The 23251-nt window shown below is 39.7% G+C and overlaps 1 protein-coding gene and 1 pseudogene across 4 annotated transcripts in view; one reads left to right on the top strand and one right to left on the bottom strand.

Moving 5' to 3' along the window:
- Positions 1-369: 369 nt before the first annotated feature.
- SPOCK3 (SPARC (osteonectin), cwcv and kazal like domains proteoglycan 3) overlaps positions 370-23251 on the top strand; it is a 399525-nt gene continuing 376643 nt past the window's right edge. Inside the window, exons 1-2 of one of the 4 annotated variants that reach the window (XM_073232632.1) lie at positions 370-1020; positions 1594-1767. In XM_073232632.1, the coding sequence (XP_073088733.1) occupies positions 1594-1767 (174 nt within the window). In that variant the 5' untranslated portion in view covers positions 370-1020. Of the gene's footprint in view, positions 1021-1179; positions 1201-1242; positions 1428-1593; positions 1768-23251 lie in introns of those variants that run through there. The other 3 variants (XM_073232633.1, XM_073232634.1, XM_073232631.1) reach the window with 3 other exon arrangements.
- LOC108398106 (heterogeneous nuclear ribonucleoprotein H3 pseudogene) lies at positions 14001-14986 on the bottom strand (annotated as a pseudogene).

Genomic DNA, 23251 nt, shown 5'->3' with positions numbered 1-23251 from the left:
CTCTTAAAGGCCGGTTACGAAGGTTAGGTTTTTCAACAATTACTGATTTGCTGTGCATCAGTTTCATCTAAGGCACAATTTTGGTGCTCTTCTCATTAAATTTAAATAAAAAAGAGTGAGGTGTTAAGTTAGAACGTGTTAAAATACACCCATTGAATTGAGAAGAAAGTATTTCTACTTAATCTGAGGTAGAAGTGAGAATGGGGAGCGGGGCTGAAGGGCCAGGTCGCAGGACAGGGCCGGGGGGCCTCCTGACCACGCACTTCACCTAGATTCGCTCCATCAGGTTCTGTTTCCAGGGGGTGAATGCCTGATTTCCTAACAGTGCCTTTTTTTTTTTTTTTTTAGAATATGTGGACAGCATGCAGAGGCAAGTATTTTGTCTTAAATGGAAGTCTGGAATGCAGGCAGTGTGAGGTCCTCAAGACGGTCTTCAAGTTGCTATAGGGAGACAGCATGGGGCTTTTCAAGTTTTGATTCAGGATCCAGAACGTAAAACACAGTTCTCAACGAGCTTTTATTAAGGAAAGTAATCCACAGCCTGTGGGAGTTCTAGGTGTGCTCCAATTTCCCTCCTAGGAACGAGCCGCTTTTTAAAAAGGGAACAGGAAAGAGCTTCCACCCATCCACAGGGAAGTTTGCACAGCGCGGTAGCCAGAAGTTCGCGCAAACAGACTTCACCTTTCCGGGCCTGAAACCCGTCTCCCAGACTCTCCCGAGGGCCCTGCCGGGGGCGGAGCTCGGTGCCGGAGGCTTACGGGACGCCAGCGCGGGGCAGCGCTGCCCGGCGACGCGTAAAGTTTCTCCAGGTCTCGCCTCCCGCGTCTGACCGTCCGCTCGGGGACTGCGGGACGGAGGCGCCCCAGAACGCGCTCTGCGCTCAGTTCCATGCGGGAGCCGAGGGGCTGAGACCGCCTGGCGGACGGGAGGAGCGCTTCCGAGCGGCGGGGCCAGGACGCGGAGGACCGCGGGCGCGGGGCCGCCGCCTTCGGAGGGGCCGCAGCGGGTCTGGAGAGGAAGGTGTGCAGGCGGGCGCGAGCGCACGGGAACGGGGCCGGCGGAGGGCTGCGCTGGGGATGGGGGTGGGGGTGCGGCTGGGGGCCAGAGGGCTGAGCCGGGCGCCGGCGAGGCAGGGGCGGGCGCTGGGGGGAGGGCTGAACCCGGGCGCAGGGCTGAGCCGGCGGGAGCGCGGCGCGCGAGGTGGGCGCGGGGGGCGCGCCGGGCGCTGGGAGGCCCGCGGGAGGCGGCGGCGCGCGGGCGGCGCGAGTGGGCACGGCCGCTGCCTTCCGGAGCCTGAGCCGGTGCGGGGACCGCGCGGTGGTGCTCCGCAGGGGCCGGCCGGAGGCGCGCGGGGACGGCGCGGGCAGCTCCAGGAGCAGCGCGCACGGCCGGCGGCGCCTCAGGGGAGCCCGGGCGCTGCTCACGAGGTGACGCGCGGCAGCTGCGATCATTCCGGCCGCGCGGCTTCCCCTCCCGGGCCACGGGTCCGCGCGCGGGGGTCGGGCCGGGCCGGAGGGAACGCCTGAGGGGTGGGCGCTGCCTCCGGGTCCCCGGCCCCGTCCCCCGTGCGACACTGCCCCTGTGTCCCCGCAGATGCTCCAGGTGTCGGTGCTGTGTGTGTGCGCAGCCGCCTGGTGCGGCCCGGCTCTGGCGCTGCCTGCGGCCGCCGGGCGGCCGGACGGAGGGAATTTCCTGGATGACAGACAATGGCTCACCACCGTGTCTCAGTACGACCAGGGCGCCGGGCAGTGGAACAAATTCCGAGACGTAAGTGCTACGCACCCCTCCCGGGCACGAGAGCGCGCGGCTCCGAGAGGGGACGGGCTGGGTGGGGGGCGCGCGCGGAGGAGCCGGTGGAGGGGGGACCGGGGGTGCCGGTCCCCGCGGCGCGCCCTCCGGACCGGTGAAAGCGAGAGGGCCTGCGGGCCGGCTGCGCTGGAGTCCGGGAGCCCCCCAGCCTCCCACAGTGCCCCTCTTCCCGCTACACCCCCACACCCGTCCCCAGCGCACCCCTTCCCCACTGTCCCACCATGCTCCCCTTCAACCCCCAACTGGAGTTCAGGTCTCCCTAGCTTTCCCGTCCTTGCTGTCCCACGTTGGCCCCCCGTCACCACCGTGCCCCCCTTCCCACTTTCCCACTGTCTCCTTCCCCACTCTTCCACTGAGATGCCCCCCTCGACTGTCCCTCCGTCCCCCGCATCCCCACTGCGCCCCCCACGCCGGCCCCCAAAGGTCCGCACAGTGCCTCCTCTGCCTCCCCAACTTTGGGGCGTCTCTGGCACTGGTGAACACAGATGTGTCTTTAGATGCCTTGCTGCTAGAGTGACCAGGATCGATGCGATCCTAATGGGCCATTAAGGAGTAGAGGGAGAGGTGGGAAGATGGAAGACGCGCCAGCGCCGGCTCTCGCCCAGGGCAGGTCTGGCCGCCGTGTCGGCGTAAGTGGAACCGCTCCCGGTTCCGCAGCATTGTGATCAGGTGTGAGGCTCGGCGTTGACTCCGCACGGAATGCTGCGGCCTCCGCGGGACACCTGCGGGGCGAGGGGCGCTCCAGGGTCACCCGCAGATGGCGCCGGGGGCCCCGCGGTGCCGTCGGGAGGGGCTGGTCCCTGGCGCCTCCGGTTGCGGTCGGCTCCCCCGGCCTGCGCGCGTTCGCACCGGCAGGAGGAGGTCACCCTGGCAAGTGTGCCCCCAGCCCCCCCGCCTGCCCTCCCAGAGGCCCGGCAGCCATCCGTGGGACTGCGCGGATCCGCGTGCCGGGCTTCGGCTCGCTGAGCCCTGCTCGGGGAGTAACGTCAGCCGAGGCCGCTTTCCTCCTGGTTTCCCAGCCCCCAACCCAGGAAAACCCACCGACTAACCTGACACGCAGCTGGTCTTGTCACAGGGATTCCTAAGGAAAGCTGATTTTTACTTTAAAATGAATGTAGCTCAGGTTAACAGGGATGTGAAATGACACTGGTGGTACTTAATGGAGGGCCTCGCCTTAAATGTTTTTTCTATTAACAAAGCTTAAACATCGTATTATTAATAAATGAATACTCGTGTAAAAGCAAGCCCTTTACACATCTGTGTTATTCAAGTCTGTGCTAATATTGAAAACAATCCGAAAGGCTAGCAAGGGAATGACATACCTAAATCTGGGGAAGAATTTCTGTTTCTCCTGCCCTCATTTGGAAAAAACATTTTGAACCTTTACTCAGTATTTAAACAATGCATCACACTATGACATTTAATTTCTTGGTGGCTGCTTTAAAACGTTTTAAAAATAAATTAGTCTTTTCTAAAATATACTTTAATCTTGAATATCCTCTTACTATATTCACACTACTTTACTGAATTATTAAAAGCAACCAGTCTATACCTGGGCAGTTTGTAAATGTGTTTGATTTAAACTACTGAGGACAGCTGAGTTGCCTGAAATAATTAAATATTCTAGGATTCATTCAGCCAGCCTTTACAGAAATGGAATAGGGTATTTTATTGCCCTAGTGTTTTCAGTTATTCTTATGTGATCTCTGGGGGTAAAAATACATGGGAATTATATGTTAAATTTAAGGAAAGGATTACTGAAATATTTTCAGTAATCTGTTTAAAGCACATGCAGTACAGGAAAATTAATGATTTACTTGAGAAACATCAGGTTTTAGCATTGCCATTTTAGTAAGACAATTGCATTTTTGTAAAGACTTCATCAGGACATGGAGAAGGTAAGTGCTATCTTTGTTCACCTTTAAACACCTGTTGCTTATTAACATTAGAAAATGTTTGCTGACAACATGGCTTCTCAACTCTGCTTGTGTCAGATCCTTGTTTAGAACACCCACTCCTTTGCTGATTTACATATTTTCTTCCTCTTTTTGGGAGTCATTAGCTAAATTTTTTGTCTGTATCTTTCAAGATGTTGTTTATTTTTTGGTTCATTTTCAGCTGGAAGCCCACGGTTATGGGGTATTGCTTGAAATAAGTCTACAGCATGAATCTAAATGTTCTGCATCAGCACTGATATCTTAAGTAATTGATTTGCATATTCAGTTTATATAAAGGCAAAGAAAGCAAGGAAATCTGAACTACTTCTTGCAGAAACAATTTAACTGAAGCACTTCTGTTTAGTGCTTTTCACCACAAAAATATAACCACTTTTATTTAGGAAAAACCAAGCTTTGGAATGCCTCAGCATAATTAATAGTAGAATTAATCCTTACCTTACTTCTTGTGACCATTTTACCTACCAACATTTTTTTATAAATAACTTGTTAATGAAAGTTTGAACTGTATCTTCTTTTGAATTATATTTGAAATCTATTTTGAATAATATTTGAAAATATAACTCTTCATTATATTTTAATTGAGTGATTTAAAAATAAATGTACTTTATAGTATATGCAATGCAAATATATAAATATATTTGTATGTGATAAGCCTTTAGGAGTAAGGAGCATGGATGGGAAGTATTATGTGAGAGGAGGTAAACACAGGAAACACTGTCATTTGATGGCTCGTTTTCTCAATTTCCTCAATGTAAGTTATGGAGAAATAATAAAATCAAAGGCAAACTTTCAGTGAGTAGGCATTCACATAGAGACATCTGATAATGTTGACTGTGCTCTTTGAACAAAATTTTGTTGCCCTCTAAAATTTACCACAATGTCATTATATTGACATAGAGAATTTTTATCCTTTTGAAAATCATTGACATATGTGGTTACTAGTATAAAAATTCCTGTATAGATTCTAATCTCTATGTTTTCGGAAAAATACAAGTTTAACTTGAGGATGTAGAGAAGTCAACACACTAAAAAGTAACTATAGTAGATAGAACCAGCACATTATATTCAGGGTATAGTTATGTGGTTTTAAAATAAAGCAAATGAACAAAAAACTCTAAGCAACAGGATATGTTAAGCAGATACACTGGTTGCATGGCATTTTCTACTTTGTTGATTCTGAGCAGTGATAAAATCAAGAACCCAAGATTTCTTAGTGGGGAAATACCACTTTACTGGGACGGGAACAGGTAATTAACTCCCCCACACCATTCTTGCTTTCATATATATATGAAAAGCTTTCATATGTATATGTATATATATGGGCCCATTAGGAGAACTGGAAACCAGATCATTGTAAGGAGCCAGAATTATTAACTTATAAATAAGTGGTTCATATATTGTGTATTTCAAACATTTATGTTTTAAAAGTCAATAAAATTATTACCTTTATCATGTAATAAATTAGTATGCAATTTGGACATTAGTGAATTAATTGGTAATGATATAATACCACTACTTACATATTGATTTCAATGAAGTACATATAGTAATTAAGAAAGAAAAGATACTGTATGTTGAAAGCAATTTAATAAAAATCTAACAAAAATAGGAGTGATGGCCATGCTATTTTAAATAGCTCATGTAATAAAACTATAATTTTACCCTTACATTGAAATTGAAGTACAACTGACCCTTGAACAACATGGGTTTGAACTGCATGGGTCCACTTATACGTGGATTGTTTTTCAATAATATATTGGAAACATTTTTGGAGGATTATAACAACTTGAAAAACATTTTCTTTTCTTTAACTTTATTGTTGGATACAGTATGTAATACTACATATAAACTACTTGTTAATTGACTGTTACTGGTAAGGCTTCTGGTCAATGGTAGGTGATCAGTAGTTAAATTTTTGGGGGAGTAAAAAGTTATATGCAGATTTTCGACTTCATGGAGGTCTTGTTCTCTCTTAATCCTGGCATTGTTCAAGAGTCTACTGTATTTCTAGGTTAGATTTCTTTTTCAATAAAAATGCCTGGCAATGAGGGAAAGGGGAGGGATGAACAGGTGCAGCACAGAGGAAATTTAGGGCAGTGAAAATACTATATATAATAGTATAATGGTTGACACATATCATTATATATTTGTCCAATGTCATTAGAATGTACAGCCCCAAGACTGAACTGTTAGGTAAACTGTGAACTTTTAGTGGTGGTGATGTGTCTGAGTAGCCTTGTCATTGTAACAAAGGTACTCCTCTGGCTGGGTGCTGACAGGGAGGCTGTGCATGTGGGGACAGGGAGCATATGGGAAACCTCTGTACTCTCCTCTCAATTTTTCTGGAACTTAAAACTGCCCCCCAAAAACGGTAGTGTTAAAAAAATTGTAACCACAGCCCTATCACCTTAAGAGACACACAAAAAACTTGGAGCTCATTTTGAACATTGTTTTAACAGCTGGTTACCATGCATGTTACAAAGCCCACAAGCCAATTCAGCTTACATTCATTCCTTAAGTGACTTTTAATACAGTTTAGAAAAAAATGAAAGCACTAGTGAAGAGTTACAACTTAACTTTACAGAATCAACCTTAATTCAAGTTAAAGGACATGTCCAATGTTGTGAAAATGTAAAATGAAGGTTGAAGCAAGAGTGAGGCACTTACATTGTAAGTTGACTTTTTAAAAATGCCTGATTTGGATATGTTGAATAATAGGAAGTAAACCTCTCCTAACTTTTTATTTCCCTTTTTCATCTGAGTTGAGGTTCTAGAGTACACAGATAGTTTAAGAGATGATGGCTAATGGACTAGGATAGCTATTTCCTGATGCTTAGTGGCTGCAGAATAAAGCCTCTGAGAATCTATCAACTTTTACTGCTACTAGTAAATAAATAAAGCAATTGGTCTCTATGCCTGCTCCAAGCAAAGGACTCAATTGCTGTAAAAGGCTCTATGAGAATCCTTAAAGAACATCGTTTCCGTGCTTTGCGCAGATCTGTGATACACTGCGGTTATAGTTCCTGAGGAGCTGGCATACCCTACTCCTGGGGACCCTTCTTTGTGGTACCTTTTTGAAAAAGGAAATATTTTTGAGATATAATAGGTAAAAGTGTATATATTTAAGCTGTACAATATAATGATTTCATATTTATGTGTTGTGAAATAATTACCTTTGTGGTGCATTCATAGTAGGAAGGATAGTTTCACTGTTTTACTTTTCAACAATATATACCAAAAATAAAATTGAAGAATGAATACTAATTTGGAGAAATTAAACAAATTATACTACTACAGTCTCTGTTTTAGGACTACTTTCTCAATAATGGTTGTCCAATTCTGGTAAAAAAAAGGACACTTAGTGTTTCTTCCTATGAAACAGCATTTTTAACTGTGGTAACCAGTACTATATTTCATCACAGTGGAGAATTTAGACTCTCCCTGGGAATTCTTCACAGTTAATTTGTTGCAGTCTTGTGTTTTTTTCTTTCTCTCTTCATCTTTGACGACCCACACTCTGTTTAACAATCCAGGAAAGCCTTTGTATACAGTTACATACTTGCAGTTCAGAGCTGGTAAAAAATAGCAAGCAGTGTCTTTATAACACTTATAGTAGCGTATTTTATAACAACTGGACTGTTACTCATATTGTTTAAATCATCGGGGTTTAATCAAGAGAGAGGCAATTGACTTAAGAGAAGCAGTAGGTGGGTTTGGAGGTTCTGGGGTCAGTGAGTAGAGGGGTATTGCTGTGTAGCACCCTGCCCCCTGCCCCTGTTCTTAGCCCCTACTTCTTAGCCCCTATCCCTACTTCTTAACCCCACCCAGTGCCGCCACCACCACCACACGCACCAGCAGGATTTAAGATTGGTTTTAAGTAAGATGCCATATGAGGAAGGTAGGTCAGAGATACGCGCTGATGTGCTAGTTTCTTGAGAGGGACTCTTCACAAAAGCTGGCACTGCATTATCAGATCCCTCCAGGAAGTCTGAACTGAGTACAAAATTTAGTTTGTTTGCCCTGAGTTTATTCTAAGGTAGAAATTGTAGGGCCACACATAATCCTTTCAACTCTCCAGCTTTTATAATGTCTACTGAACTGTCAGGAAGTGTAAGTGGATTAAGAAATTTCTCTGTGTATGTGTTATATATGTTTATGTTTATACATAGGTCTCTGCATGAATGTATATATTTTATATATACTTTATATATGGGTATCTTCAAATAGGTAACAGATGAAATAATTAGAAAAACAAAGTGTTAATAATAATTATAGATTTAGATATTATTTTTACATGCTAATTACAAGGCAGATACTCCCCTCCCCCTAGAATGTGTTGAGACATGTGTTAGGGTTGTTTTTTTTTTCTGTTTTTCCTGGTTAAGTTTTCTGCATTTCAAGCTGAGAATCCGATCTCATTTGCTGGTAAATAAATGTGTGGTCACTGTTTGCCTTTCTGGTTCTGGGAAGTTAGCTCACTTGGGATTATATGCATAAACATTTTACCTAGATACACAAAAGGAATATCATGTTCTACTATAAAGCATTTATTTTCCTGCTCTTAAAATAAGACTACTGAAAGACTGCTTTTAGATCTCATGATTCTGTCTTAGTGACATTTTGTGTTCTTATAATTTTATGTTCAGCTTTAGTTTTCATGCTCTTGGCCAGAATTATTTTATTTTATGTATGTATTTTTAAAGGCTGACCTGTGGATCATTCATACACAAAATCCAACTCCCATAAATATGCTCCAGGAGTATCTGCATGCATTTTCCTATGTATGAAAATCCTTTTATCTTTTTTACTCTTTCCACTTCTCCTAGTTTACAAACTTGGCTGCCCTACTAGACTATGAAGTCTCAACAGTTACAGGTTGTCGTCTCTCCCCTCAGACTTCTACAGTTCCCCAAGCATTAGCACAGAGACTGGCACCGAGCTAACAGGAAAAATACTTACTGAATGAACATTATATTAAATTTGCCTTTTCAATTTAACAGTCCTTAAGTAAATCCTTTTGGAACTGTATTGCTTTTGGGGGCTATTTCCATTCTGACTATCCACAGCCCTGTTTTGTAGTTTAGAAATTTAATTTTTATGAAATACAAAGTTTCAAGTACTAAAACTGCTTTAGTCCATAAATTCCTAAATGTACCAAAATGGCCAAAACTGTCATGTTCCGTTTCAGACTGGCAGCAAGTAGACCTTCATTAGATGCATCTTGGCATTCCCTCTGCCAATTTGTCCAATTCTTTTCTTATGGTTTCTCTTTGACCACAAAATGTTGTTGCTCTAAAGTATTTAAACATTTTACTTGCTGCCTATTAAGTAATACTAAGAGCCACTATCTTTCTTCTCTTTTTCAACTACTGCACTTCGGTGAATGGTTGTGTGGCTGAATCCAGAGAGTTCCCAGACAGTGTAGATTTCTTTCACTTCTGTCTCAGTTACAATCGCCGGCATATTAGAAATAGGTTAAGTTCTGGCAAAAAGGAGACTGGATTAGAGTGCCTGAATTCAGATAGAATTTTATTTCCCAACCATGGAACCATTAAGGGGACTCTTCCAGCTGAACTTTTAGATTTTCTCTCACATTTCTATGAATTACCATTTCCTATCAGTAGGAAGGATATCCTGAAGTGACCTGAACCCTCACACATGACTTCTTTGCATGTCCCACTGGCCTGACCTTAGTGGCAGGGTTACACCTAGCTAAGGGGTGTGGTGAGGTGTTTGGGGGAGGGCTGTGGAATGCGATCTCTAATAGAAAAGAATTAAAAAGAAATAGAAGGTTGCAGCTGGATAGGGAAGAAAATATTAACTGTCATGTCTTGCAAATATTCCTGTGCCCACTGATAGAAATGTTAATCACTACCTGTCAGTGTTTGCCTCACCTCAGTCCTTCTCCCCCTTCCATGTAACTCCTCTGTCCTCATCTAGGGTGGAACTGGCACACCTGGTACCCAAGGTTGAGGGTGTAGGAGCTTGAGGGTAAATAGTGGTTTGCTAATGTCTATGAGGCTCCCTGGAGGCTAAGGAGACGTGCTCACATGTCCTCATTTCTGGTGGAATCCTTTGGCATTCTCTTTCATGAGAGCTTTTTAATATGGATCTTTGGTGGTACCTCCAGAATTCTCTTGAGATAGATAATGGTGATTGGTGGAACTAGAATTTACTTGTTACTCCTATTAATTGAAGGACAGAATACTTCCATAGCCAAGGTTTTATTTTTCACCCACGCAGAGAAAAGGCAAGTACCACTAATGCAAAGTGGCTGCCCTGGAATAATATGAGAAATGATGCCATTGCTGTATTCATGCAGCTAGCTCTGGTCCTGGAAGAAGGAAAGCAGTCTCGTAGCATTAGTGTCTCTGAGTGGGTTTCCAGATGGACATTGCACCATGTCAGATCTGCCAGGCATGCCCTAGAGGCTTTAAGGTCCCACTTTGTGTCATGACATCAGACGTGGCTGACAGCTAGGATGGCTGAGTCCTTGCCTCCTCATAGACACAAGTGCTGAACTGCACTATTTGTTGGTAAGTTCCATTTTGTTTTTTAGAGATCCTTGATTCCTTCCTTCTTCATACTTCTCAGCTTTCATATTTGTACTTTTCTCATATATTTTCATGGCATGATTATTTCACAGGGGATGAATGTATGATTTTTGCTTGCTGTTCTCACTTATATTAGCATGTCTTATAACTAAACTAATAATAATGAGTATATAGTGTACAAATATACAAATAGAAATATAGGTAAAAAGTCTTCATAAAACCACTTGGCCACTGAAACTGTGTCATTTCTTTCAAAGTATTGATGCTTTCCTCACAACTCTACTGGAAATTGTCTTGTTTTCGATAAGCTGCTCACAGGCTTCATTATCAAAACCTGCACGGCCTCAATCAGAAATGTCTCCCACTTCTGAGCATGTGTAGCAGATTTTTGCATTCAGAATCTAGGGATTGTAGCCTAATACAAATTTTTTTCCCTCCTGAATAGTAACATAGTATTTCATTGGTCTATTTAATAGTTGTGAAAGCAATAACATTCAATAAAAAAAATAATAATCTTAAGAATTTGGTGGACCCTGTAATTTGTGTACTTTTAATCAGTGTTGTTCTCATTTTAATATAGGGACAATTAAAACTCAACATTCTGTTTGCACGTATGCTTCATCGGAAACAATGGTTTTGATTTTGAAAATACTATTTCAATATGGAAAAGTTTTAAGAACTTAACTATCTCAATCTAATTTTATTTTGTTAGGTTTTATCATTTGATAGTTTGTTTTACTGGTGATGTAAATTACAAAAGAACTTAGATTTAATATATATGTGTTTTTTCTACACAGTCACATAGCAAGTGGCAAATTGTGATTCTTTTCATTTTTTCCCCAGTCGTCTTTTAAGCTCTTTATATTATTATTGATATTAACTGTGTTGCTAAAATGCCTATTTTCAGGTGATTGTTTTAGTATTTTGTCAATAAAATAATACCATATCTTTATGTTTTCTGAACATGCAAGATAATGGTTAAACTTTACTTCATTATTTTTTTATAATGGATATCCTCTATCCTAATCTCTGAAAACTCCAACTGTCTGTGCTAGTTATGTCGAAATAAAAACATCTTTAATCATGTCATAATTAAATCTGTGTATATGTGTGTGTGTGTATATATATATATATATATATATATATATATGCATAAATACATATGTGTACACATATTTCAACCAAAATATCAAAGATAATGTAAATGGGAAAAAAAATCATAGGGAAACTTCCATTTGGTTTTCCATAGTGGCTGCAGTGTTTTAAGTTCCCACCAGTACTGTACAAGGGTTCCAGTTTTCAACAGTATTGTCAATACATGTTATTTTTATATTTTTTGACAGTAGTCATTTTATTGGACATGAGGTAGTATCTCACAGTGTTGATTTGTATTTCTTTAATGAATAGTGATGTTGAACATCTTTTCATTTTTATTGGTCATTCGAATATTATTACCTCTGGAGAAATGTCTATGCAAATCCTTTGCTCCTATTTTATTGAATTTTGTTTTGTTTTTAGTTTAATCTTTTAACGACCGAAAAATAGACTTTATTACTCTACTCTTGCAAATGGGGAAACTTAGTTTCAACAAGCTTGATTAGTCTGCTAAAGATTAATGAGATTTGAATCTATGCTGTCTAGCTCTGAAGATTTATTTATTTATTTATCAACAGTCGACCACTTTAAATGAGTCTTTAAAAGCAACTCAGATTGGTTTTCTATCTTTTGAAATGTTATGCTTGGTCCTTTTAAATGGTCCCAATTAGTAAAGATTTGGACTTTTTTATTACAATTATGGAGGGAGTGTCTTTTAAACAGAATTACAATGATTTTACTGTAATTGCAGCATTTTATCTTGAGGCTACAATAAAGATTTCTAGTGGCCTATTCTTCATCAGTTTTAGAGTAAGTAACATTGGTGAATGGAAAGCCATTAGTTGCAGAGTCCATTATTGTTCAAAGAATAATGTTTATCCCCATGGGCATATACACATAACAATTGCATCTTACTTGTGTTTTTATTAGAGAATTCTTTTGATATCACGGTGCAATTCTGGACATCTCTGGTAGGTAAGAGTGGAGTTGAAAGGCGTACTAATATGTTCTCCCAATAGCTCTTGGTCAGCTTCTGATAACAACTACATCATCTTTGGACACTGCTAAGCATTCTTTGCTTAATTTCTACCCACCACAGTTACGGATTTATTTTCCAAGTAGATAAAAGTGGAAAAGGAAAAGGAAGTATCTCTTAAAATTAAACTTTAGGAATTTGCAAATGATTATCATGTGTAATCAACAACACAAATATAGAAACGTTGGCAGTGTGGAACGGGTTCTCAGCCAGCCAGCCAATTTCTGCCCTTAGCAGATTCCTTATTTTTTTTATGTTTCCCAGGTAGAATATCAAAGGTTGGGATAATGCTGTTGACTTAAAAAAAAAAAAGAAATTTCACCATATATAAAATAGTCTTTCTAATTTTTTTTAAGAGAGATGCTATACTATTATCTCCCTCACTGATATGTATCACAACAATACTATTTCTAGCAAAAAGAATTAACAAGTTCAGTAACTGAATTCACACTGACAGGTTTCATTTTGATCCATTAACCAATTTGGAAAAAAATCCATATTGATCAAAGGGTTTAAAAGTAAAAAGCACTTTTTCATTGTTATTTGCAGCACTTTATAATGCAGTGGTTCTGAAACTCCAGACAGAAATCAGATGCAAAATCCAACTTGCAGGACTCTTATTTTAATTAAGACTATGACATGGACTTGTCTCTTACATTTTTATTTTTTAGTAGTCATTCATACAATTATTAAAAAAACACACTTTAACTCTTGGGCAGGACACTGAAAATACATGTGAGAATTATACTGCACAGTAAGTACTTTTGTTACTTGCACTGAATTCCCATGTCACTGAGAACCTTAACCTAGTTCTAAGACATTTTGAGAAAACTAACAACTATCACTTTTTGGAAACATTTTTTTGGACTTCAGTGAAGTGCTCAGGGGATTTTATTATAAAATCTAGTGCAGGTGTTTAACTTCCAATACTCCCATGCCCCGGTAGTACAATTAAGAATAATCAGAAATCCATATACTTCTTGAATCATCAACATTTCAGAGTCATGCCCCATAAATGACATTTGAAAAGAATGACTCACATGGAATTAGCTGAATTTGTACTCCTGAAGCCACCTACATGCATATTTAGATTTTATATTTATAGTATGTCCAAGAGAAATTAAAGAAAAAGTTACACTAATTATTTTCTAAGCTCTAATCCATATGTCTGTTTAGTAAGACTTCTAGTTATGGAGAGGCGAACCACTGGCTTTTAAAACTACTCTCTACTTCTTCTTGTAGATCTGATAGTAAATACAGCAGCCACAATCTTATGAAAGCAGCACATCCTTAGGAGTAACTAGTATATAAAAAGTATCAACATCAGTGGTTTGAATATAAAAATTTATTTTTAAGTCAAAGTATGCAATAAAACCCACAGAAAACAGATTTTCTCATCACAATCTATTACTTTTCCAAATAGTATTTTGAAAACACATTCCTTCAATCATTATAAAGTTCTTTAAATATAAGAGAAGTTGAAATCTGTAACAACTAGGCTAGTAGACCAGATGCTGTTGTTAGGACTTCTGTGTTTGTGGTTATGTGTTAGCACATCCCATGCCATCCACCTCCACTCATGCCACCTTGACCAGAATAACCTCCACTGCCTCCACCACCATGGCCAGGAGTACCGTATCCTCCACTGCAGCTGTCCCCCATTCCTATTCTCCCAACAGATCCATAACCTCCCTGAATGGCCATTCCATCTCTGCCGCAGCCTCCCATTCCAGAGCCTCCTGCAGGAGTAGAATTCAAGAGGAGTTCAATGTTGCATGTTATGCATATCTTTAGACTTGGCAGCTGCTGCATCTTGATGTGTCACAAACTACATCTGCTTCTCCTGTTGCTCTGATCAGCTCCAATATCAGTAGGCACTTGTAGTAGATTTAGTGGTGAAAGAGATCAGCAATGTCATTGTCAGTTGCAGGAAAAGGTAATCCTCTCGTATGTACAAAATGACCACCGTGAAAACCTGAACTTGTATCACTAGCTCCACCATGTCGTCTTCCCATACCGCTTCCTTCTCTCATTCTGTCATCAAAGTCGTCATTTCCACAGCCATAATTATTACAACTACCACAGTCATCAAAACCTCCAGAACCACCATCATATCCATCACCTCCTTGTGGCATTCTGTCATACATATTTCCACGCCCAGCTCCATAATAACCCTCTCTTCCTCCTATTGGTCTATCATGTGGTCTGGGTGGCTGATCCAGCAATCATCTTGGTGGGTCCTAAAATCCTTTGATCTCCTGCTATTTCTGAAGATCTCCATATACCCGTGACCTGTTCTTTGCTTGTGTTTCCCCAGAGCATTTTCTGCTGTCTCCATTGAAGCAAACTGCAGGAAGGCCTCCCCTGTCCTTCTCCCCTAATGGTCCATCTTCAGTGTTACCTGTTTGGCTCGATTTCCAGCCCTTGAAAGGACTGAACTATTTACACTTGGCTGAAACCAGTGGCAGTCCTCGAAGTCGTACTGTCCCATCACTAGCGTCTTTTGGACCATTATGTTTCATAACTCAATCCATGCCAATACGGTTTGATTTAAATGCCCCTTTTACTTCAGATGCCCTGTCTGGCGACGGTCCCAACTCAGGTGCTGACGGGGTCCAGAGAGGAGGGAGAAGGGCTTGCCTGGTGCAGTGCTCCCTGCAGGGTTCTTCTATGTCTCTGCAGGTTGCAACTGCTAAGGTAGCTGCTCAGTGGAGCGACGGGCTGGGGGAATGGATTGGAGGAATTGAGTTATTTCTTGTTTTTAAAATAATTTTGCTTTGTTTACATATATTTTGGAAACTTACCCATCTAGAATTTTATTGGAGTTATTGAGTATGAATTATTTCATGGAACATGGATTCTCTGTTTTCACAGTTTTTTAGCCAAACAGAAGAATTAATAAGCTGCCAGACTGATGAAACTACGGAGTGAATGAAAATTCAATGACTTATGTACTTTATATTTATTGAATTTAAGTCATATTGAACTTATTTGGTGCTACATTTTATACTAAGTATTTATGTGAAATGAATAAATTCAAAACTTGATGCAAAACGTACATTCAAAATGATTTTTTTCTCCTATACTTCTGATTCTCCAAAAACGATGTGGTTGTCTTCTATCTTCACTCTGAATTTGCTACCTGACTTACACATGTCATTCCCCCACTGGCAATTTTCCCATATTTCTTAAAATTTTACTTAGGTTATATGAAATATTCAATGATTAAAAAATTAAAATAAATTCATAGCATCAATGTTGGAACATGTTGAGTGTTCCAGATACCTGTGTGGGTTTTTTATTCTGAGCATAAGGAAAAACCCATTATTTATAAGGAATAAAAGAGGGAGAGGGACCAAAAATGTAACACTTAATTTAAATGTGTCTCCAAATACATAAAACATTACAGGGCATTCTCTTCTGAATATGGTGAAATACTTACTAAATACAGTAATTTGTATAGTTCCTTACTCAGAGGTCCCTTTCACTTTTCTATCACCAGGCTACTTAGGGACTTTCAGAATGTTTATGGACGGGCACTCCAGGCAGGATACTCTGAAATATGAGCTAGCTAATTGCCTTGGCACATGGAAATAGCATCTGCTGAAGAACCACTTTTAGAATATCAGGAGAATATTTATAGGCCTTTCATGACATACAGTATAATATGAAAGTATAGGCAATCTCATCTCCCAGGAAGACTGTCTAAGGTGCCCTTGGCAGTATCTGATCTTCTGCCCAAACATCCCCGAGGCAGTCAGATTCATCTAAAACCAACATTCTCCAAGGCACGACTTCTCTGGAACATTGTGACAGCAAGCATTAGCCTAGCATTACCTGAGAAATTTTTCTTTCACATGAAATATAATTTCTTGTAATTGAGATATTACACACTTCATAGTTTTAAAGAGCTATTGTATTTACTGAAACTATGACTTAAAGGCACCCTTCACACTGATAGGAAGTGCTAGTTTGGAAGCTGAGATATTTGAAAGTAACCCTAGGCAAAGTGGTGTTTTATGTAGATCAACCCACTTAGCATATTATCTCCAGAATATCTTGTTGATGAAACGTGCTAATTTTGCTTACTGATATTGTTATTTAAAATTGAGAATGGAAAGTTTTCTGTTTTGTTTTTATTCCGCATATTTTCCTAAGTAAAATTTTAAGAAACAAGGGAAGATTTCTGGGGAAGGTGTGTGTGTGCAGTGTGACATGTTTAAATTGGGTAGCAAATTAGTACTGAAGATGGGACAACACAGCTCATATCATTTTTGGAGAATGAGAAGTTATTTGGGGAAAAATAGGCCTTGTGAATGTATGCCTTGCATCAAGTTTTGAATATCACTGGGAACCACAGCAGTTTATAGGCCAGTGCCTAATATCTGGAAATCAGGCTTCAGAACTGTTTTGTTTCTCTGAGTAGCTGACAGCTCTGGGCCTCTGCTGCCAGAAGCCTTGTGTTTACCCTTCGGGGAGCAGCACCCCTTCCCTTACATGTGCTGGTTGGTCTGACTTGTGGATTTGAGAGAATACCTGAGGAAGCTTGCCATCTGTCTCAAAGGTGGCAAAACCTGTGTCTCTGGTACTAGTCTCATGTGGCTGCCACCCCTGGTGCCAGGATCAAAAGTAGAGTGAAACATCAAGCACCATCTAAGGCCGGGGTGCTGTCTATGGGGACCTGGGACAGATTTTGACACACCATTAGTTTTGAGTTACAACATTCGCTGCCTGTGGGGGTGGCCTGTGTGTGTCTGACTGGCTTTCATGTTTCCTTACGCCAATGCCTGTCACCTTGGACTCCAAAAGAAGTTCTCTGTGAACAGTAATCTTTTCAGTACTAGGTAGTTTAAGGTGTAGGTAGTTGTAGGTATAGTTAAAATATAAATGTTCTTAATTCTTCTACTTGAATAAGTAATTTAATCTTCACTTTTCTGGTGTGGAGCTACTGTGGTGGTTCTGATTTGCATTTGTGGAGGAAAAAGCCCTTCTTGATTGTGGTTTGTGGACTTAACTTTTTTATTTTTTATTAAGGTATTATTGATATACACTCTTATGAAGGTTTCACATGAAAAAACAATGTGTTTACTACATTCACTCATATTATTGAGTCCCCACCCATACCCCAATGCAGTCACTGTCCATCAGTATAGTAAGATGCCACCGATCCACTATGTGCCTTCTCTGTGCTACACTGTCTTCCCCATGATCCCCCACACCATGTGTTCTAAACATAACTAAACATAATAAATACCCCTCAGTTCCCTTCTCCCTCCCTCCCCACCCGGCCTCCCACACCCCTCCCCTTTGGTAACTGCTAGTCCTTCTTGGAGTCTGTGATTCTGCTACTATTTTGTTCCTTCAGTTTTGCTTCGTTGTTATACTCCACAAATGAGGGAAATCATTTGGCACTTGTCTTTCTCTGCCTGGCTTATTTCACTGAGCATAATATCCTCCAGCTCCATCCATGTTGCAAATGGTAGGATTTGTTTCTTTCTTATGGCTGAGTAGTATTCCATTGTGTATATGTACCACATCTTCTTTATCCATTCATCTACTGATGGACACTTAGGTTGCTTCCATACCTTGGCTATTGTAAATACTGCTGCAATAAGCATAGGGGTGCATATGTCTTTTTGAGACTGAGAAGTTGTATTCTTTGGGTAAATTCTAAGGAGTGGGATTCCCAGGTCAAATGGTATTTCTGTGACTTAACTTTTTTTTAAACTTGAATGAAACTATAATTTAAATAACTTTCTTCTAGAGGTCATGATAAAAATTGCACAATTTAATTTTTACAGGGATATAGCAACATTGGTATCATATTAAACTATTCAATGCTTGAAAACATCTAAAATTGATTTTTAAAATGGATATGAATTATGTTCATTATGAAGTTTCTTTCTTAAAAATATTGGCTATAGACCATAGCAAAATAAGCTGGGAAAAGCACATGATGACTGATTTATATATTATACAATTTTGAAGTAGCATATTTTCTGAGTTTTGTAATATTTAAGATGTTATAATTTTTAACTAAAATAGCTTTGTAAATAAAATTGACTAGCTAGTTAAGGAGACTTGAAGTATTTTTGACAAACATTCTCTTTCTGGAATTCAAATTCCTTAATAAAAGGTATATAAAATAGCACCATAAAGTTCATCTCACATTCCTTAACAAATAGAATTTCTTTAAACAAAACCATTGGAATAAGGCAATTTGTATATGTGTACTTAGTTTAGCATAGAAGTTTTTATCTATGCTCTGATATTTTCTATATTTACCTTAGGATTTCCCTGTGATACTGTTGTTTGATTATAAGTGTTCCTTTTTGCAGCATAATTAATAAAGTGTCCAAAAAACTGAAATTTTTTCCAAAGCTAATCCTCTGGCCCAAAAATACTTAATCATTTTGGAGGAAAGAAACTCAGAATTTGAGAACAGCAATGTCCACTTTTCCCAGAAATGGTTCAGATAATGCACAATTGCATAGAATACTCAGGGAGTTCATAATTCCCTGATGTGATTCTTTACAACATGTGGATAGGCGCACTGTGCAATGTGGCCATTTCTGCAGAGTTTATGCAGTCTTTAGTGTATAGCCATACAAAGTTTTCTTAAGCCTTCGTGATTTACAGGAAATGTGTATTGAAGGTGTCTTGGACTCCTTCTTCCCTCCCAGCTCTTCCCAAAAGATCACTTGCAAGCCCTGTCAAGGTCTCTGGAGCACTTTTCATATCCACAGTTCTTCCCTTTTCCTTGGCTCATTACCTCTCATTTAGGTTAGTCTTGTAGAAGACCTTTATGTTTTCGGGCTTTTCCCTGCCTACAGCATCTGAGGCTGTATTGATACATGAATTCCCCCCCACCCCCAGTTGTCTTATTGCTCCTCTGTACAGAAACTTCCATTCTTCCTTCCTTTGTTGCAGAGTAGGACTGCCTCTACCTGCAACAGTACATTGCCCTCCCCAAATTTGTGACTAGGATTGCCCTCCATCACATAAATCATGGGGTGTGTCATCGTCTTAGAGAGAGGTTATGTGACTTCTTAAGTGCTAGAGTGAAGGTATGCCGTTGGACTATTGTAGCACCTACTTGGGAAAGATTATTCATCAGAAGGAGTCTGAAATGAGAGACAGAATTCCCCAAGGCAAGCTTTGGCCGTGCTCAGGAGAGCGAAGGTCCCTTTAAAGATGGGTCCAGTGTTCTGTAACCTGAGGATGATGGATTCCATGCTTACCTAGCAAACTTCTGATTTCAGTGTGGCTCAGCCTCAGGAGAGAATTCACCGGTCTTGCTGACATGTGTTTTCTGCTGACAGAACCAGGTTTCTGCAGCTTCAGGGCAGAAGGCCAGACCCTGGATGGTGGCAAAGTCATCAAGGCCATATCACAGCAAGAGATCTTTGGTAGGTGGGCTGGGTCTTCTGGTCCCAGACAGGTCTCCCCAGGAGCTTTCTATTCAAATGTCAGCACCAAAGAAAATCCAAATTTCCTGTCTTCACATCCAGAAGTTTTGCATGACCTTCTTTCTACCATATTTGCTTTCTCGTCCTTATTTTCTCTTCCAGGCACTCTTTGCCCAGTCAGGCTGAGCAGTCTGGCTCCTGCTGCACCTGCTCCCTTCTGTCTTTGGTTTTCTCACAATGAGTTGCTCACTTGGAATGAATGTCTTTTGCCCTGTTATTTATCTCTTTCCTAATATAACATTTTTCATGGCTCATTTTATGTTCTCCTTTTTTAAAATTTGTTCCTTGACTTCTGCAGCCAAATGTAATCCCTCTCATCCCAAACTGAAGCACTTTTGCAGAGGCTCAGCAGTCACGGAAAGAGCCAGGCTTCTGAGGTCTGTACCTCGCACTCCAGGACTTGTAGAATGATTACTCATGAAACAAGTTAGTCTGTGTGAATGAATCAGGATGTTCCTCATTTTCTTCAAAGCCAGTATGGGAGTTAATAGTTGATACAGATATACAAACCCAGGTTAGTACTATTAGTTGATGATACAACATTTTATTCTATTTTTCACCTGGAGGTTTATTGATCATGTCATTTATGGAACCTGTGTTCATTTCCAATTTCTAGACAGTCTTTCTTAAATTTCTGATTTCTGCATTTAGTTTGCATTTATTTTATGAGAAAAATGTTGCTTTTTATCACTAATTTTGACTTATAGTAAAAATCAAGAAAAATAATATTAGCAAGCATTTGGTATGTCATATGTGACATGTTTTTGCTCTTTCAAGCAGCCAACTCCTGATCTATAATTACTATGAAAATGTCAAAAGTAGGCTGTTGGATTTTTGCCATAAGTCGTCATAAAAATTAGCCACCCCAAAGCTAGGAAGACTTTTCCTGCCTCTTTTAGTCTAAAGTCAAACTTTCTAAAGGTGAGAGTCATACAGAAGAAAAACAGGTCAACTGCTGTTAAGACTCAAATGATTGGTTCATTTACTGTATGTAACATTATAGGAAAGGGAAGTTTATTTTTTGAAAGATTTCTTTTTTGGAAGAGCATCTGTTGAAACTTCTTAACCTTATTTTATAATAAAATTATAAGGCTGACAATAATCATTTGGAAAATACAGATTGAAAAGACACAAATGCCCTGAGATATATAGTGGAAATTTTTTATTATGAATTAAGAAAATTACAATGTTTTATTATTTCAGATGAAATTGAAATAACAATTTCTTACAAAAACTTTTTTTTTCTTTTGTACTTGTATCTTACAGTATTATATATTCAATTTTGGAGAGTCTAAAATACTAATGAAACATGGCAGATTTATACTTTATAACATAGATTAAGGTTACTTAACAGAAATAATGACAAATACCATTATGGATATTTTCTTCTTTAAACTATATAAAAATAGTAATAACAAATACACGATGAAAACCAAAGATTATAACCACTATCGAGTGGTTTCACTCTGTTATGCTTTACTATTTTCTTAAAGCAGTTTCTAAATTTATATCTTGGAAGGCATCCTCAATGAACTATCATGGAAACAGTATCTACACCCATAAAAATAAAAGCAGAAATGAGGCCTTCGAAAACATAATTTGAAATCAAAGAATACAATTTCAGGAATATTACCATAGCATTTTATAGTATAGTAGTATAGGATTAAAGTGTTTTAATTGTCATTATAATAAAAATTCCAAGTATTTGAGACACACAGTTTTGTGACAGTACAATGGATGAACAAATCCATGTGATGAAATGTAATCTTGAAGTTTACAAGTTTTTATGGTGATTGATTATAACATTATAGTATTTTATCTTTGGCACTGTTTTGTAAGATTTTTAAACTGTCAAGAATTAAATGGCTAATTTTTTATGATTTCAGGATCTAAGGTAGTTGAACTTATATTAAAACTGTGATGCATTAATTTATAATTGGGTCCGTTCACAAGGTGGAGAGTTCTACCTGGTGAAATTCGAAACTGGCCTCTGTACCAGGAGATAGGGAGAAGCTGAGGAAGGAGGCGGACAACGCCAGAGTGGTAGGACCCAGGCTTAATAAGCAAGGGAATTTACACGTTAGGCAAGTAGATTTCTGCACACACATGCTGGGATCTGAAAAGCTTCAGTTGAGGCTTTAATGGATACAGTCACATGCACAGTGTAGGAGGTGGAAACAACATATTACTCTCAAGGCTGCATCCTTGAAATGGCTCCAGTGTAGGAACGGTGTAGACTGCACATTTCAAGGACAAGGGACAGGATGAGGACCTCCTGTTGCTGTGGCCAGCTCTCTACTCCACCAGCCAGCAGTCACGTCCTCCTGATTGACTTCCTTCAACAAAATGGCACTGAAATTGATCCTGGGGGAAAGGAGGCTTCTATTTTCTTCATTATATTTATGTGAATAGCTCTGGCAATAGTATTTGTGTTTCAAACTAGAGCTCCAGTTTCTCATTTGACATTAAACAGCAGCTGACACTAGTGAGTATTATAATTCTCTTGCTAAATATTTGTTTTCTAACTTGAGAGTTACTTTTACAATATCACTTAGAACATAGTACATTTTTAAGGTTATCATTAATGCAGTTAAATGACATGAAGAAAATAGAATACTTAAAGAATATCTTAATATAAACAGAAAAGATTGAAAAATGATTGCAACTTTTGAATATGTTCTTGTATGCCTTCAATAGCAATATCCACTCCTGGTCATTTCAAATGCTCTGTAATGACATTTGTTGTAGAAAAGCAGTAAATTTTAAAGTTTGTGATCTAAGTACTGGTCAGAAAAATTTAGTCACAAAAGAAGTTAGACTTTGGTACTATTTTATAGATATCAGATGTGATGGCAGAATCATAGAAAAGTGAACATTTTAGTTAGGTACAATTTCTTTTTTCTGTATGAAAATACTCAATGCCTTTTCCTTTTCTCACATGCCCTTAAACTTGATTAAATGCAATGGTGATATATAAGGCTAAAGATACATGTTTATTATTACTGTTGTTATACTTTTAATTGATGTAAACATACCATTAATGGTTAGAGTAGCTATAAGTGAATTGGCTGTTGATTTTCAAGTAAAATTATTTTGTAATTGTGCAGGTAGTCCTGCTTTCACTTTTATGCATCTCCATTATGACTCCATGTGACATAGAATTACATCTGCCTTGGCATAAACACAGGAAGAAATCAGACATGCAAACAATTCATTTTATATTGAGCTGAATTAGAAATAAAACATTCTCACATATTAGTAGCTGAGTTTATTTCAAATAACTACAGGAGAAGGGCAGGGCTATTTTCTAGCATTGAACAGAGACTTACA

The sequence above is a fragment of the Manis javanica genome, chromosome 3 (genome assembly GCF_040802235.1).
Source record: "Manis javanica isolate MJ-LG chromosome 3, MJ_LKY, whole genome shotgun sequence".
NCBI lineage: Eukaryota > Metazoa > Chordata > Mammalia > Pholidota > Manidae > Manis > Manis javanica.
This window is presented reverse-complemented; position numbering and strand designations above follow the sequence as displayed.